The sequence below is a fragment of the Mytilus galloprovincialis genome, chromosome 4, assembly GCF_965363235.1.
Source record: "Mytilus galloprovincialis chromosome 4, xbMytGall1.hap1.1, whole genome shotgun sequence".
Classification (NCBI taxonomy): Eukaryota; Metazoa; Mollusca; class Bivalvia; order Mytilida; family Mytilidae; genus Mytilus; species Mytilus galloprovincialis.
Window position 1 is genome coordinate 15,898,592 of NC_134841.1, and position 16,974 is coordinate 15,915,565.

The following is a 16,974-nucleotide window of genomic DNA, read 5'->3' on the forward strand; positions in this document are numbered from 1 at the left end:
TGTAGTATAAGAGTAGAGAAGACAACCGTCAACAAAGACAAACTGACCTAAAAGAATTTGATTACTAATATCCTTTTTGTAAAGCTATTGGAGTTAGTTTTACTAACTGTAGCACATTTAATATCTTGATTTCCTTAAAAGGCCAAAAGGATCACATGGTGGAAATACTTCTAATTTAAGGCTTTTCCGTTTCATTTGATTCCATCATACAAAAACTTGACTAGTTGAAGACTAGTGGTACGGAATTTGTTACATATGTAAGATTCTTGACCAGCTATAAATCAATTATTTGCACCTTACGCTATGAAGTATTACCGACAATGACAACCGTGTCCAAATTTACACTGGAGTCTGTCACATAAACCGTAATTACATCATGATTAATGCAAAACCAGGTTATGTTTACCTGTAAAAGGTGTGAAAACGAAGATGAGGAGAAGATGTGTAATAAATGACCATGTCAACCAAGAACAAGAAATAACAACTAAAACATAGGTGAAGAATTTCACAGGTAAGACCATTTTTCATTTTTCCTTTTAAATATAAATCACGTGATATGAATATGAATTTTAACCTCTATATATATATTCGCCGGTTTGCCTCCTAGTTACTTTTACATGTTGTATGTCGTTCGAAGACATTTATAAGAGATAGGGTCAAAAGATTGGCTGTAATATGCAAATTAAGCAACATCTGGTATCTGTTAAGATTAGCCATGTTGCGTGTCTATCGAAAACTGTTTCCATTAGAGGCTTGACTTTTCAAGGATTTTTACCATTATATCTCATTTAGAGCTAGGGTCCGAGTTTAAAACCAATGTCTACGAGACAAATATCATGACAATTTGCAAGAATAAAAAGAACAAGCACGTTCAATGGAAATGACAGTCACCTATGTGTCATTTTTATTTGGATAAAAATGATCTGAATACATGTTTTTTTAGCGAATTTTATAGATTGCAGCTTCATAGCATTTATTAATGGACTTACATAGAAGTATGTTCCGGTATTGCCAATGAATCTGACTAGGATGAAATGGACCAGCCGCTTTAAAGAGTAGCACCTGTAATTTCTGTTATAGATTTACGTTTCAATATTAGAGGCTAAAACATATTTTTACTATCTTCGAAATCGAACACACGAAAACCAGTTGTATATGATGATTTTTAAAAAGACAAAAATGCCGAAATATGTAGAAGTTCGATATCTTAAAACTCTTCAGGGATGCCAGGCTTATAATTCAGTATGCCAAAAACACTGGTTTTGTCTTCATGTAAAAGACTCGTCAGTGGCTCTTCAATCGAAATAGTTGGAAGGTCAAACAATTAAAAATGTAGTTCACATTAGAATTAAAAGCCCAAACTTACACTTTAAAGTACATTTTCAATGTAGACCATAAAAGATGAAAAAAAAAAAAAAAATTGCCCATTTGATATTTTTTCCGTTTTTTTCTGAAATACGTCAAGATAATCTGAATACAAACTGAAGAAAAAGTTGGATTTTTTTTTTCATTTTTACAACGAATTTCTTTTCTGAATAATAAAGGGTTATCAGCAGCTAAAAATAGGGTATAAATTTGAGTGAATTTTGAAAAAGTGATGGGACTATAATCCACTTTCTGAAATCCGAGTTAAAATAAGTGAATAAATCATTTACACGAGCTGTTCCAAATAAGATATAAGAAACTTATTTTAGCTTCAAAACTATTTATTTCTTGTTACATTTAGTGTATGTTTTATCGACGTGTGATTTACACATTCCATTTGGTCATGGATAAAATAAGTTTGGTTAAATTGAGTATAAGGATGCAAGTTACCCACATAATACGTAGGTAAAAATAAAGAAAATGGTTTGATCTGTGTATTGATAAAGTAAAAACAATAGCTCTTTGTTTAGAGTGCCAACGGGTATCATGAAACGGGATAGTACTAAAATGCGACATGGATTGTATACAATTTCTGGAAATCAATTACAAGTACATGTATATGAAAAAGTCTTCATTTCATCTCCATAAAAAAATGTGAATTAGTTTTTATGGCCTGTTTGTCAAATAAAATACTATAAAAGTCACTCAAAAGTCGCAATGTACATTAAAATATTTTTTGTGTCAAAGGGGCTATTTTAAAATTAGTACGTGTTCATTAGTAAAATTTTTAATGTTTACATGAAAAGAACGTCTAAGTTTTGTTATTGCTCAAAAGTCCAAGCTGCCAGTCAACAAAACATACTTATGATGAAGTCAAATGTCTACGCACCTATTTTTTCCACGTCCATAATAATATATATTAATTATGAGAAACAACTGAAATGACTTTCATACATAAACCATTTCAATACATTAGTATAACTAAAGACTTATGTCAGAAAAGAGACCAGACTCGCCAGATTTTGTTAGAAAGAAAGTGAAAGTGTTTTCTAGATTTTTATGGAGTGTATAAACTAAAAGCTTGTATCAGAAAAGAAACTAGACTCGCAGGATTTTGTTAGAAAGAAAGTGAAAATATTTTCTTCATTTTTCAGGATTTAAGATTTGTATGTGACCAGCAATGCTGATTTTAGAATTAAAAAATGAATTCAAAATATGTACATATTTAGTAGGATATTATGAAAGAAGAAATAATTAACAATTTTGTTTTGTTATTAAGAATGAAGTGGTTGACATTGAGTGTGATATTGGTTATTCCAACCGTTCACTGTTTTTACGGAGAGTTTATTGAGTTTGTGGAAGATTTACCTTTACAATACCAAACAGGAGAATGCCATTTTACCTCGAATGAATATTACAGCCCAGGTCAACTGGGAATCCGGGTAGTCTTGGATAAACAAGTATTAGACTTCTATGTAAGTATGACTAAAAGCATATAAACCATGTCGAATTTTATATACTAGTCGATTTTGTTTTCTTGATTATTTTTTTTTTATATATGAACGATAAGGACAAACATTTGGGACAGTAAAAAAACGTTACGATACATATGAAGAAAACCATTATGAATACAATTCAGAGAATGCATACATATATTAAACTTCCATTTTGGCATGCAAAATCCAAAGACCGTAAAATAACATATAAATACAATTATCGTTGATCCTCTCAACGAGATTGATTTTCTTGAATGAGCCGATACGGCGAAAGCGAGAAAAGCAATCGAGTTGAGATGACCAATGATAATCTGATTATCGCTATTTTACCTATGACGACGTAGTCAATTTCATGTCAATTTCAATAGCAACGCCACGTGCCTCCTTAGTTTCTAGCTATAATTTTCCATCTCAAGCGAGTAGCATGATAAGTAAAATTATCACAATAAAACATCAAAGGAAAAATTCACAAAATAGCGATAATCTATAAATCATAAAAGTAAAAGTACATTTTTTCGAAATACGAACAACCAATGATAGGTCGCGAAAGAACTGCAGGTAAAAGCATACCTCCAGAAAATTAATTACATACAAACATTCACGAACATGAACAACGAATACGTCACAGGAGAACTAAAAGTAATAACATACCACTAGAAATTTAAATGCATGTACAAATTCACGAAACACGACCAACACGTACATATAAATACAAACCACACAACCCAAGTGTCTTATATGTAAATGCAAACCACCAGTATCTTTACATATAAAAACAAAAACGAATGTGTGGTAAACGTATTTTACACCACAAGAAACGAAGAACCATGTCATAACTTCTAGCAACATAGATCAGATTAGTTGTGCCATTTAGAGTAATTACGTGCATGGTTGGCAGTCCTTCATCAATGAAATTAACTCCCTGATTGGAGGCCAATTTTATAAACCTTTTAAACAAGGGTCTGGATAAATGGTATGCAAGGTTCCCGTTTCCATAAGAGGGATACTTTGTTTCGTCAGAATATCTATCATTCTTAATATAAAGATCTGTATTTTTTTTAACAAAAGAAAAATTTCTGTACCCCTTTGTCATTTTTACCGGGGTTATCGATAGAAATCCAGTTGTTGTCTTAGAAGGTTGTACGGCTGGTGGGCGGGGTTAAAATTCCATCATTGTGATCATAAATTGATTCAATAACTAAGTGGAGTCGATCCTTAAAAAGGGAATGCTCCAGCTAAATTTTCGTCAATCTTGAATGCGACAAAGGGATTTCCAACCATCGGTACCCGTGGATTTCAGTGCATGAATAAACGTACATTTTCTTCTTTTCTAGACATTGGGTTACTTCAAGTATGGCACGGAATATAAAGGATTTCTACAGAATTTAATAAATATTAAACATGTTCATCCTGGGAATAATATAATAAGATATGCGGCAAGTTATTTCGGTAGAAGATATCTGCATGTGTGGTGTATTGCAACACCATTTAACTCTCATCCAAATACAACACCGGTACCAACTACCTCGACCAAACCAACAACAAAATTAACAACCAGCACACCTACACCGGTAACCACTACAAGCAAACCTAGCACAACAAAATCGACCACTACTTCAGCTATTACCAAATCGACAACTACTACAACAACAAAATCGACCACTACTACTACAGCTACTACCACACAGCCGACAACAACTACGACTGAGCCGACAGCAACTTCTACAACAACGGAACCGACTACTACAACCACGGAGCCAACAACGACTACTACAACAACTACTACAGAGCCGACAACAACAACTACAACAACTGATCCGACAACAACTACACCAACGGAACCGACTTCTACGACAACTACCACAGAGACGACAACCAGAACTACAACAACGGAACCGACCACTATTTCTGAGCAAACAACAATTACCGAGCCAAAAACTACAACAACGGAACCGACCACTACAACAACTGAGCCGACAACAACTAAAACAACTGAACCGACTACTACAACAACTGAGCCGAAAACAACTACAACAACGGAACAGACAACTACAACAACGAAACCGACAACTACAACAACGGACAAGACCACTACAACATCAACGGAACCGACTACTACAACAACTGAGCAGACAACAACTACAACAACAGAACCGACAACAACGGAACCGACCACTTCAACAATGGAACCGACAACAACAACGGAACCGACCACTACAACAACGAAACCGACAACTACAACAACAGACCCGACCACTACAACAACAACGGAACCGACCACTACAACAACAACGAAACCGACTACTACAACAACTGAACCCACAACAACTACAACAACGGAACTGACCACCACAACAACGGAAACGACCACCACAACAACAACGGAACCGACAACAACTACAACAACGGAACCGACAACTACAACAACGGAACCGACAACAACTACAACAACGGAACCGACAACTTCAACAACGGAACCGACAACTACAACAACCGAACCGACAACTACAACCACTGAGCCGACAAATACTACTACACCAACACAGACTACAACCACAGCACAACCCACAACAACAACAAAATCTACCACAACAACCGAATTGACCATTACTTCGACTACTGACCCTACAACACCAACTTTGCCGACAAGAAAACCACCACCAGAACCAGCGCGATGAAACAACAATGTTTGAACAGAAAACAAACCTCTATGCTTCATTTTTTTGTAAGATATCAATGTACATTTGATAGTGTTCAAAAGCAAAATCAAATTATGCAAAACAAGGGAATATGTAAGAGTTGTCGTGTTGTTGTCTGCTTTATTTGATATGTGATATGTCTTTCAATTAAAATCTTATTTTGATAATAACATTTAAGTCATCATTAAATCTATTTCAAGAAAATGCAGACCAGATAAAAAAAAAACCCCAGAGCGCTTGCTTTAGCGTGTATACAAAAGACAGAATTATACCAGCAAGCATAAAATATATGATATCCATTATACAATGCATTTTCAAACTGTGCATGCTAAGCGCAACTACATTGTTTGTAGCTTTGTTGGTCGAACGAACACAAAACGCTTTGTCAATACTTGAATTTTATTTATACAGTGGGATATCAAGTAAACGATAACTAAACAAAATTCACTCTCCTTATAGGTGGCACGGTAGTATTTGCATTCCAGAATTTAGGTTGCTATTTTGTGAACCTAAGTCAATGTATCTGAACAGTGTTATTGGACAAAAAATACAGTATCAACTGAACACACTTTCCCAAACTGAGGGATGAATCAGGTGGAAAAAAAAATATGAAATAATTTTACAAACAGATGAAAATGAATTTTTGAGAATTTTTTTAAATTGTGTATTCACTGCATAAAAAAAGCCCTAAAAGCACTGGTGGCCTTAGGTTTTTAAAAATAGCAAAAAAGGAAACGGTCGTGATACACATTCAAATTCATTTCTAAATAGTAAAATGAAAGTACTCCAGTTAACTGTGTATGCAGATTTTTTTGCAGTGTTAGAAAGTGGTGATAATTCTAAAAAGGCTATCATTATCTCTTATGGCCTAGGAAATACTACCGTGCCACCTATAATAGAGTCGAGAAAATTAAAATTAAAACAATGCTGGTTTCGATACTGATCAAAAGTTATTGCCAAAAAATTTACGATAATTAGCATGTCCCAGAAAGGCCCTACTTTAAAACGTTAGTAAAACATAATAGCATTACAGATACCAGGCACACCAGTAAATATAAGTATTTTCAGTAAAACCAAATAGGTGTTCGAAGATAAAACACGAATAGTAAAATTCTAGGTTTATCTTCGAAAAACGTAAAATCACAAAAATACCGAACTCTGAGGAAAATTCAAAACGGAAAGTCCCTAATCAAATGGCAAAATCAAAAGCTTAAACACATCAGTCGAATGGACAACAACTGACATGGCGGGATGTAAAAGTACAGAGCCACGTCAAAAAGGCCAATGGAAAAAGCATATAAGAAAAAATGAAAGACAAGAATACAAAAATAAAAGAACAACAACACAATGACGGGATGTACAAGTACAGAGCCATGTCATATGTAACAAAGAATCACAAAAAAAACATATAGACAAAGCATATAAGCAACATTGAAAGATAAGAATACAGAAATTATCATAGAACAATAACATAATGACGGGATGAATAATCACAAAGCCACGTCATAAGCATACAGAAAAAAACCGTATACTAGTAAGCAAAAATGAAAGACTAGAATACAAATATCATAGAACAATAACACAATGACGGGATGTATAAGTACAGAGCCACGCCAAATGGATACCACAAAGAACAGACTAAACAGTAAAAGTATTATTCATTAAGACAAATATAAGAATACTATAACACGTTAACGATAACCAACTTCAGTATCCAGAATCTATAATTGAAGACAATCGTGTATTATTTGTGAAGTTGATACGGAATATTTAGCAACAAGGTATTGCTAACTACCGATGAACTTTTTAGGAATAGGTCTAGAAGTTCTTTCACATAAGCCTGGTTCACCAACTTTCTGCTCAGACACTGGTGACGTTTTATGAAGTCTGAGTAGTTGCTGCATGCTCTTGAATACCGAATTAGTTTGGAAATGTATATCCCATATGCAGGTGTAGTTGGAATATTGCTACTAAGGTGGGGAAAAGTGAAAATTAAAATCGTTCGTTTGTCAAAGATTCTGGAGTCGATTTCACCAACAAGGCTTACGAATAATATTGGTCTTAAGTCATGAACAAATCAGTATACTTACGATCAATCTTAGTCGTAAGTTTTTTGTGAAACCGACACCTGGTACTGAGATGACCGTGTATGGCAAACTCGAGGTAAAGTCTAAAAATGAGGCTGAGGGAGCCGTGTCTGATGTTTCATTAATTTCTAGTTCTGATATATATTAATGCAATCAGAAAAGTTCGGATTGTTATTGGAAAGAACATCATCAATATACCGTTATCTGAATGGGAAAATAAATGAACAGGACTGGGTTGCACTAACGTCATTTAAGTTAAACGTTATTTAAAGGGGCACTAGCTGTCAAATTCATTGTAACCGATTTGACTCAAATTCTCATATTTGGTTTATAACAATGTAAAACATTTATCAAAACTATCAAAAGTCTAAAATAAACAGTTTACAGAGCATGGGGTAGATACTATATGGGTTCGTTTCGTGTGTATTTTAGTCCAGACGCCATCTAATTAACTATCGATTTGACCTCAGATGACCATATAAGCGATGTAAACAAAAATAAAGATACGAATAGATTAAACCAACACGTGCAATTGCATTTTTATAGGTCTGTTTGATTTTATTTTATAGATTAAAAATAGATGTTTCTCATTGTTTTTAACCATATAAGAATGATTTTATGTGCATCGAATTAGTAATCAAAATGATTTACCGTAGTTTCACTTTCATTGTTGACATTCTTTTTCTTTAAATAACCAGTACACGTACAATGCATGCGTTGTCAATCTCTAGCTAGGGGTTAACTTGAAGTTCACATGAATACCGGTTAGAATGATGATGACGTTTTCACTTGCAAGTGAATCAGTCAAAAATTATGTTTAATCGCTTATTTCAACAAAATTAAAGGAAATTGATTGCTAAAAGCAAATTATTATTTCATTATTCAAATTTGATTAATGATTGATCTAAAAAAAATCATACTTTATTTTTTTTATTTATATCGTAGCTAGTGCCTAAAAGATAAATGATACTTAATTTCTTAAATATCAATTAGTTTATTTTATGTTATTGTTTTAACAAGTGTTTGAAGGAACCCGATTCATATGAAAATAAGAAGAGGTCGGCAAGGAGAGGCGGCACAGATCGTTCCCATAGGAATGCCGACAATTCGTTGAAAAAGTTCAACAAATATGTTGCCAGAAACTCCAGCATACTGATAACTTCTTTTTATGAGCGTCACTGATGAGTCTTATGTAGACGAAACGCGCATCTGGCGTGCTGAATTATAATCCTGGTACCTTTGATAACTATTTACACCACTGGGTCGATTCCACTGCTGGTGGACGTTTCGTTTCCGAGGGGTATTACCAGCCTAGTAGTCAGCACTTCAGTGTTGACATGAATATCAATTATGTGGCAATTTTCAAAAATTTTCCTCTTTCCAAAATCCTTTTCTGAATCATTTATGCGGATTCCAAATTTCACTCTGACCAATCCTTCAATATAGTGTAGCAATCTGCTTCACGAAAAGGGGTTTTGACTGATTAACGTTCTTGTTCTACCTAGTTTGGATAAGAAGCGTAAAAAAACTGTCTTGTCTTATGCAAATGTTAGATTTATCCATGTCATTAAAAGGGTAATGGTTTAACACATCTAAAAAAAAAGGGTTAATGAGCTACACGTATCTTAAAAATCATTTCTTCATGAATTTGTAATACAGTTCTTATAGCTTATAGCCCTGTGTAGTCATATACATCTACGAATAAAGACATAACTCACCAAACTGGTATCTATGACGAGTTTATTCCAGTTTGGTGTCATGTGAGCTGATTTCTAAGTTTATGGTTGTAATTGTATTATTTTACAAAACCAATCCACATATAAAATAAATCCTAAATTTAGAAAATGTACTTACATGACAGTGGTGCAATTTCTTCATATCCTCTTTCCGTTTCTAATTTCCTCGTAAAGGTATCAAATTTTATCGATAATTTTGTAATAATGGTTTAATCTGTATATAAAAAATTACAAAACTTAAATTTTCAGGTTTGATCAAATCAAAATATATTTATTTGAAAGGTTTTGTTTTCATGTCAGTTTAGGGCTTAGAATATAAATGATGGTCATACTATATGTATAATATTGATATGTTTTGGTAAAAAGGTTTTCTTTGTTAAAAGAATCCAATCTTAAGTGCGATTTATGTTTAGAGACAAATAAAATCGTCAAAAGGCAGCTTTATGGGAAATATTGATTTCTAAATGCCATTTTGGTTTTGTTTTTATCACAAGTTGAAATACCAAATCATATATCAAAAAAGAACTATTATATGAATTCTTATCAAAAGGGATTTATATCTTTTATCTTTTTGTGTTCCGTTTGGGCCTATCCTAGAATAAGATAGAACACTTGCTTTTTTATGTGTCTCCATTAATTGTTTATCTTTCCTGTTTTATGTAATATCCTTTTGGCATTGCTTGGTAGTTTGCATCCCGCCAAAGTGTTTCAATTCAATTGATGTGTTTGAGTTTTTCTTTTTCCGTTTGACAAGTGACTTTCTGATTTTCCTTGAAATTCAGTATTTTTGTTAATTACTTGTTTGTACGGTCCAATTTACAACATTAGGTTGCTGTATAAAAGTTTTTAACACCACCAACTAATACTACTGCCCCAGGGGCACATTTCGACAACCAATTTCTCTCCAATAATGCCCGAGGCAAACAATCTGTACAATTGAAACAAAAGCTGATAAAGAGTAGTATTATTTGTTATATAATTTGAAACCACTTTACAGTAAGCCGGCCGTATAGGCAATGGGAAATTTTCATGAATAGTCCAAGGTTGTTAAGCATCATATGATTTTATTAGAACATAAAAAAAACTATTATTTCAACTCTACGCAAATGAAAATAAAACACCATTAAATGCTAAGAAACAAACTGAATTGTAAAAATGTTAGAAATCAAAGTAGTGAAATAAACTCATCATATATACCAGGATTGAATTTTTTTTTACGCCAGATGCGTGTTTTGTCTACAAAAGACTCATCAGTGTCGTTCGAATTCGAAAAAATAAATTTAAAAGGCCAAATAAAGAACGAAGATGAAGAGAATTGTGGACCAATATTCCTAAAAGCTTTGCCAAATTCAGTTAAGGTAATCCTTTTTGAGGTAGAAAAGCCTTAATATTTCTGTTTTGATGACAGTTAATTTATAATCATGACCATAGCAACTATAGCCAGGAGAAGTCATGTCAACACAGAAGTGCTGACTACTGGGCTTGTAATAAATTCGGGATATAAAAACTCCACCAGCAGTGTCATCGACCCAGTGGTTGTAAATATACTCATCACATATACCAGGATTGAAATTTTGTGTTTACGTCAGACTCGCGTTTCGACTATAAAAGACTCATCAGTGACGCTCGAATAAAAAAAGATAAAAAGGCCAAATAAAATACAAAGTTGAAGATCATTGTGGACCAAAAATTTATAAAAGCTTAGCCAAATTTAGCTAAGGTGATCTATACCTGACGTAGAAAAGCCTTTTTTTATTAACAGTTAATTTATAAATATGATCGTATCTATGATAATTCATGTTCACACAGAAGTGCTAAAGAGCATTGGGAACCAAAAATTTCTTAAAGCTTTACCAAATTCAGCTAAGGTAATCTATTCCTGAGGTAGAAAAGCCTTATCATTTAAAAAAATCAAAGTCTTGTTAACAGTTAATTCAAATTTTGATCATATCAATGATAATTCATGTTAACACAAAAGTGTTAACTACTGGGCTGGTGATACCCCCGAGGAATATAAACTCCACCAGCAGTGGCACCGACTGCCACAATACTGACATGTATAACACCTTTGTCGATAATTTAATAATGTATTGCTATAAGCAGCTTATGGAAAAAGACCAACATATATAACTAAGTTCTGTCCAATATCACATCTAGAAAAAGACAATGAGAGTCCGTTTCTTGTTTGGGTTCATGTTGATCATTCTTTAGTTATCTATCTTGTGTTAAGACTGTCGGTAAGATAAATTCGTTACATAGTGTGTTCCGTTCTCACTCCGTATGGAATTTACTGACCCCATATATATCTTATTAGGTCACTGGCACTCTACATACTAATAATATAAGTTAACGAATTCCTACCACGAAAACAAACTGCAATACCTCTAAACTGATTATTTGTTCCCCACCGTTCCTTCTTTACACGGGTAAACAATTGAGTAATGATCCTATATATATTTTATGATATAATTTTATAAATACCATGATAATATTAATTCTATTGACCCTTAAGTGGTTAGAGTCAATAGATCACTAATCCGATTATTCGTTACATTTTAAATACAAATGATATACGAATTATAAAAAAGTTCGTAGCATTGTTCGCTAACCTATTGACATAAGATGTCTTAATTAATTATGCCATTAATGAGTCATATTTTAGGAAAAAATATTCTGTCAAAAAACTTTACTTTTACAAATGACAATTTCCACAAAGAAGTGTAGCTTCTATCCGATTTGTAAGCAAGGCTTCATCTTTAAAAGGTTTCCGCAATAGGATTAATGAATTTGTTTTCTCAAAGTATGTGTCAGGGATATCCGCTTTACACTATGCTTTTCAGTACAAGTTTATTTACGTTTTTATATATTATTTATTTATTTGTCACGTTGACTAAATGCATTACGGAATTTTTATGAAAGATGACGCGGTTTGGTTTAAATAGGAAAGTGTAGGTCTGCAATTCACGTCACCTTTCTCCAGGTATCTTAGTTTATTTACCTTTCTATTTATACGAGTTACATATGACAATGTAAGCTTACTGATCCGGAAGACCTAGAGGCCAATGTGTATTGGACTGATAAATGATTTGAGGTGATGGAATTTACCCGTATAAAGGAGCGTAACAAAAGAAACTGACATAATAAATTTGAGGAAGAATAGGCTATTACTACAAAAGTTCAGACACAACAAAAAAGGAATTCACGAAACACTGGAGGTAAGAAGCTCGGTAAGTGCTGGTTAATGCATATAAATATTTTTCTGTTTCTTCAAGTAATTTGTTATTTTGTGACTTAAGGATGCGTTTGAATAATAATAATATAGGGTTATTGCATGAATATTGGGGAATATTGTCCCGAGTAGAATTTTATATTGCACGAGCTTGCGAGTGCAATATATGTTCTACGAGGAACAATATTCCCCAATATTCATGCAATAACCCTTTTATTGTATAGCAATATAATATTTTAAAGTAAAACTTGGTTTAAACTAAGATTTAAACGTTGATGACGTCATGAATTTTGAAGATTTATTGCACTAGTGCAATATTAGAATTTATTGCACGCTAACTTTTGGTTACGTTCTGTGGGAAATATTATATTGCTATACAATAATAATGATAATTGATGATAATAATAATAATAATAATAATAATAATAATAATAATAATAATAATAATAATAATGTAATTTTCATTTTTTTTTATTATTTATTCCTTGGCATTTGTAAAATTCATGTCCACTTTTACTTTACGATTAATCCAACTATTTGTATATCCTATTTACCCCAGCAAAATCAGTTAAAAATTTATTCGTCTAGACTTTACAAATTTTACTGAGTTGTAAAGCGACACACCGTCCAGGGATGCTGCGATGTTCAGTGGCATTCTTTGGGTCTAATTGATTTTTTAAATTATATCATTATAACACTTAATTTATTTTTTATTTGCCCGTTTTGAGTTATCTTTGGTTAGAATTACTCTCCAATTGTTTCCGAATACCTATATGTTAGTATTTGGCATGAATTGACCACAAGATTTTCTTTGGTATGTGTTTGTCATACTAGCACATAAAATATCGTCTTTCATCTACCCCGTTAATTTCCATTTTCGTTTGAAAGTAATAAGGTACTTAATGCTCGAGGTCAAGTTGTATGTTGACCATCTAATAACCTTTTTATCAGATGGTCATTACAGATTCATGCCACGAGCATTATATTTTATATAAGTAACAGGTGCAATCTAAGATTTTTATTTATCTGGATAGCCATTGCAGGTTATGTAGATGTTAAAGCAATATGTAAGTTACAACATTTCAGTATAAGTTCTGATTAATAACTATGATATGCAATGTCGGCATGGCACTATATATTATTAAGATTATCAATATTCGTCGTCCATTATATTGAAATAGAACTTTTAAAAGTAATTGTTTATGTATACTGTTGTAAATATGCATTACAGGACAGATAGTGTTTTTTTTTTTTTTTTCTCTTTAACAAAATTACATTGATTTTTGTAGGATGGATTTAAAGCACGTGATATTTTTGGTTTTCTTGATTGTACCTGCTGTATCTGATTCTATCTTCGATGATTGGTTTGATTTTGATTTCGATTCCAGTGAAGAAGTTAATGACGTTTACCCAGTCATAGATGATGACTTTTGGCCTACTATGAGATATTCGACAGGAGTATGTTATTTCAGGTTGGACCAAACCTATCATCCCACAGAATTTGTGGCAACTATTAAATTGGATTCGATGACATTAGATATGACGGTACGTAATTTTACTGATTCATCTGTAAAATGTAAAATCACAAAATTACCTTACTCCGAGGAAGATTCAAAACGATGAGTCCCTATTCAAATGGCAAAATCAAAAACATAAACACATCAAACGAATGGTTAACAAATGTGTCTCTTGTGTAAAGTTGTCTTATTGGCAGTCATACCACATCTTTTTATGTTTAAATTAAGAGCACAGCACACGAACATACGCAAACTGTAAAATCAGTTAATAAGAACTCTGCAAATCGTACAAAAAAATCTAAATATCAATCAGCACACATTCAACGTAGTGTAAGGACTAAGTTTACATAAGTATCAATCAATAACATTTTTTCACACCTGACTAGCAAAATAGACATATTTTGATATGTTTTAATGTATTCAGAACAAAATCAATGATTAAGCGATAAAGACAATATTTCAAAAACTCTGTGGTTCTCTCTGGATACAAGGACTCTGATTAAAAACAAAAACTTGTCGTTATGAAATAGCCCATGTATCTAAATAAGTTCGAACACCAGCATACATATATCAAAACTAGTAAACGTGTTTTCTTGAATATTTTACATGAGTTAAAGAGAAATAAATAAACCGGAATGTTGATAAATAATTCTTATTAATTGATAATAAAATAATTGTGTTTATGGTATTGGTTTTTTTTTTCAGGCAAAAAATTATCAAACTTTTAACCGAGATGCTCTTGGAATGGAATACAAGTTAACAAATTTGCGAACGCAGTACAAGGGATTTCGATGTGTAAGATTTAAAATATCGCATTTTGGATGGAGAGTTCCAAATTATTGGTGTTATATGTCAACTGGACCAACAAATCTACCTCCAACTACACCATCATTAACATCAACATCAACTATACCAGCTATAACATCCACATCGACTAAACCCCCTTCAAAATCAACTACACCAGTTCCAACATCGACGTCAACTACACAACCTTCAACATCAACTACAAAACATACAACAACGACGTCAACGACCCAACCATCCACAACAATAGAGCCAACTACACAACCTTCATCATCGACATCAACAACGACGACGCCGTCAGCAGCAACAACAATCAATATGACGCCATCATATGGTTCATCAACAGTTACAACAGTGGTAACACCTACAACCCCACCGACAACTTTACCAACAACCACTATTGAACCAATAAAAACAACTTCAACAAGGACAACAACAACCGTGTCAAGTACTTCAACTACACATAAACCATCACCAACCACAACTATATCCAGCACTTCAACAACACAGAAAATATCTCCAACCACGCTGAGGACTTCGACTACAACTTCAACAAAAGTTACATTACCAACAAGACCACCACCACCAGAGCCAGCATAATGACATTGAAATGATTTATTGCAAACGTGTTTTGTTGTTGCTCAAATCAGACAATTGTACGTCAGTTGGTGTTTCTTACAACGAAAATTCTGATGAAACTGAGAGAATACAATATGAGTTGTATAATGACTAGAATGAAAAATAGCTGGAAATGTTTATACGATCAAGCATTATACTCGTGCATGATAAGGTGATATATCAGCGAAATCAAAGACTGTGTGTGTGACTTTTGTTGAAACCGTGTTTTTCACAAATACCAACATTTTATAGGTTATTGTTGTTTTAACGAATGTTCATTTATATGTGATCAAAATCATAGTTCATATTTCATTTGCTGTAAAGTAAAAAAAAACAGATATATGAAAATTATTATTTTATATGCATTTTACTCTTTAACCTTTTTAAGCGGTTTTATTTTATTTACATTCCATATTGTAATGTTTTCATTTGTACGCATTTAGTGTATGTAAAAAAGGGCTTATGTCTCATACCACATATGATATAAGATTGCACATAGTTTTTTGTGTTTTTTACATTCCTATTGAAATAAAACATTAAATCGATTATTATGTACAGTGTTTGTCTAGTTAAACATATACATTTTTTGTATATTATTCATTGGTGGGTATATTGTAGATTTGTTACATGTGTTGACGTTTGTTCACAACACTCTGTATTACACGATTTTTGTGATCTTTTACGTAATACACAAAAAGCTGAATTAGTTTCCTGTCAAAATTAACTTGTATTGTCTGTAAAGACATTATCTCCTACGATCATCATTATTGAATTAATGCACATGGTATACACTCTTTTGTATGACCTCACTTCTATAAAGTGGATGTGGTTCGGTGGGATAGAGTGCTCAACGATTGACAGAGACCCGATTTAACTTTTTGTGTAATTCGCATTCATGACTGCAGTATCCATTGGACAACAATACACATTGTTAAAAAAAGTAAAGTAAATTTTGCCAATATTTGTCGACAACATATGATATATATGATTCCTTTTTACAAATGCAATTTGAGTTTACATGACTTTATTTCTAAGAAGTTTAAATGTAAAACAATTTTTCTTTTTTATTATTAAAAATAGGGATCATCCTTCTTTTAAAACTGTTTCTAAATGTGCATTCCTTTCAAGAAAAAAAATTACAAAAAAATGAGCATAACCAACTGGTTTCATACTAAACGTTATTCTGTTTAATTGCTTATGTTTCACCCAACCATTTAAGGTATTTGTCTCTGGTTAGTTTCCAGAAAGTATGAGCAAGAGTTTGATATAACAAAACACACGGATTGTTCCCTTGGATACTAATAATGCACTCTTATTGGCTCACTTTGGGTTTTTTATATGAAGCCGAAATTTCTTTCCTTCTCAAAAGAAAAAAAATACGTTCAGATACATTGATGATGTCCTGTCACCTTTTAACCTATAT

At 32.8% G+C, this 16,974-nt stretch overlaps 1 protein-coding gene and 1 long non-coding RNA gene across 2 annotated transcripts; both read left to right on the forward strand.

The window, feature by feature from the left end:
* Window positions 1-396: 396 nt before the first annotated feature.
* On the forward strand, window positions 397-16,096 carry LOC143071464 (uncharacterized). The gene is made up of 4 exons (XM_076245766.1): window positions 397-511; window positions 2,645-2,840; window positions 4,196-5,460; window positions 15,101-16,096. The coding sequence occupies exons 2-4, from the start codon at window positions 2,646-2,648 to the stop codon at window positions 15,531-15,533; spliced, it is 1,893 nt and encodes a 630-aa protein (XP_076101881.1). The 5' UTR covers window positions 397-511; window position 2,645; the 3' UTR covers window positions 15,534-16,096.
* On the forward strand, window positions 12,179-14,158 carry LOC143071465 (uncharacterized). The gene is made up of 2 exons (XR_012976907.1): window positions 12,179-12,610; window positions 13,902-14,158. It is a non-coding gene; the product is annotated as an uncharacterized LOC143071465 (long non-coding RNA).
* Window positions 16,097-16,974: the final 878 nt, after the last annotated feature.

What these genes read in the sequence shown, in the direction of transcription:
- LOC143071464 (XM_076245766.1), top strand. Translation starts at nt 2,646, where the DNA reads ATGAAGTGGTTGACATTGAGTGTGATATTGGTTATTCCAACCGTTCAC. An exon ending in AACAAGTATTAGACTTCTAT is followed by an intron (nt 2,841 to 4,195) that starts GTAAGTATGACT and finishes CTTCTTTTCTAG; the next exon opens with ACATTGGGTTACTTCAAGTA. An exon ending in AAATCTACCACAACAACCGA is followed by an intron (nt 5,461 to 15,100) that starts ATTGACCATTAC and finishes ACCAGTTCCAAC; the next exon opens with ATCGACGTCAACTACACAAC.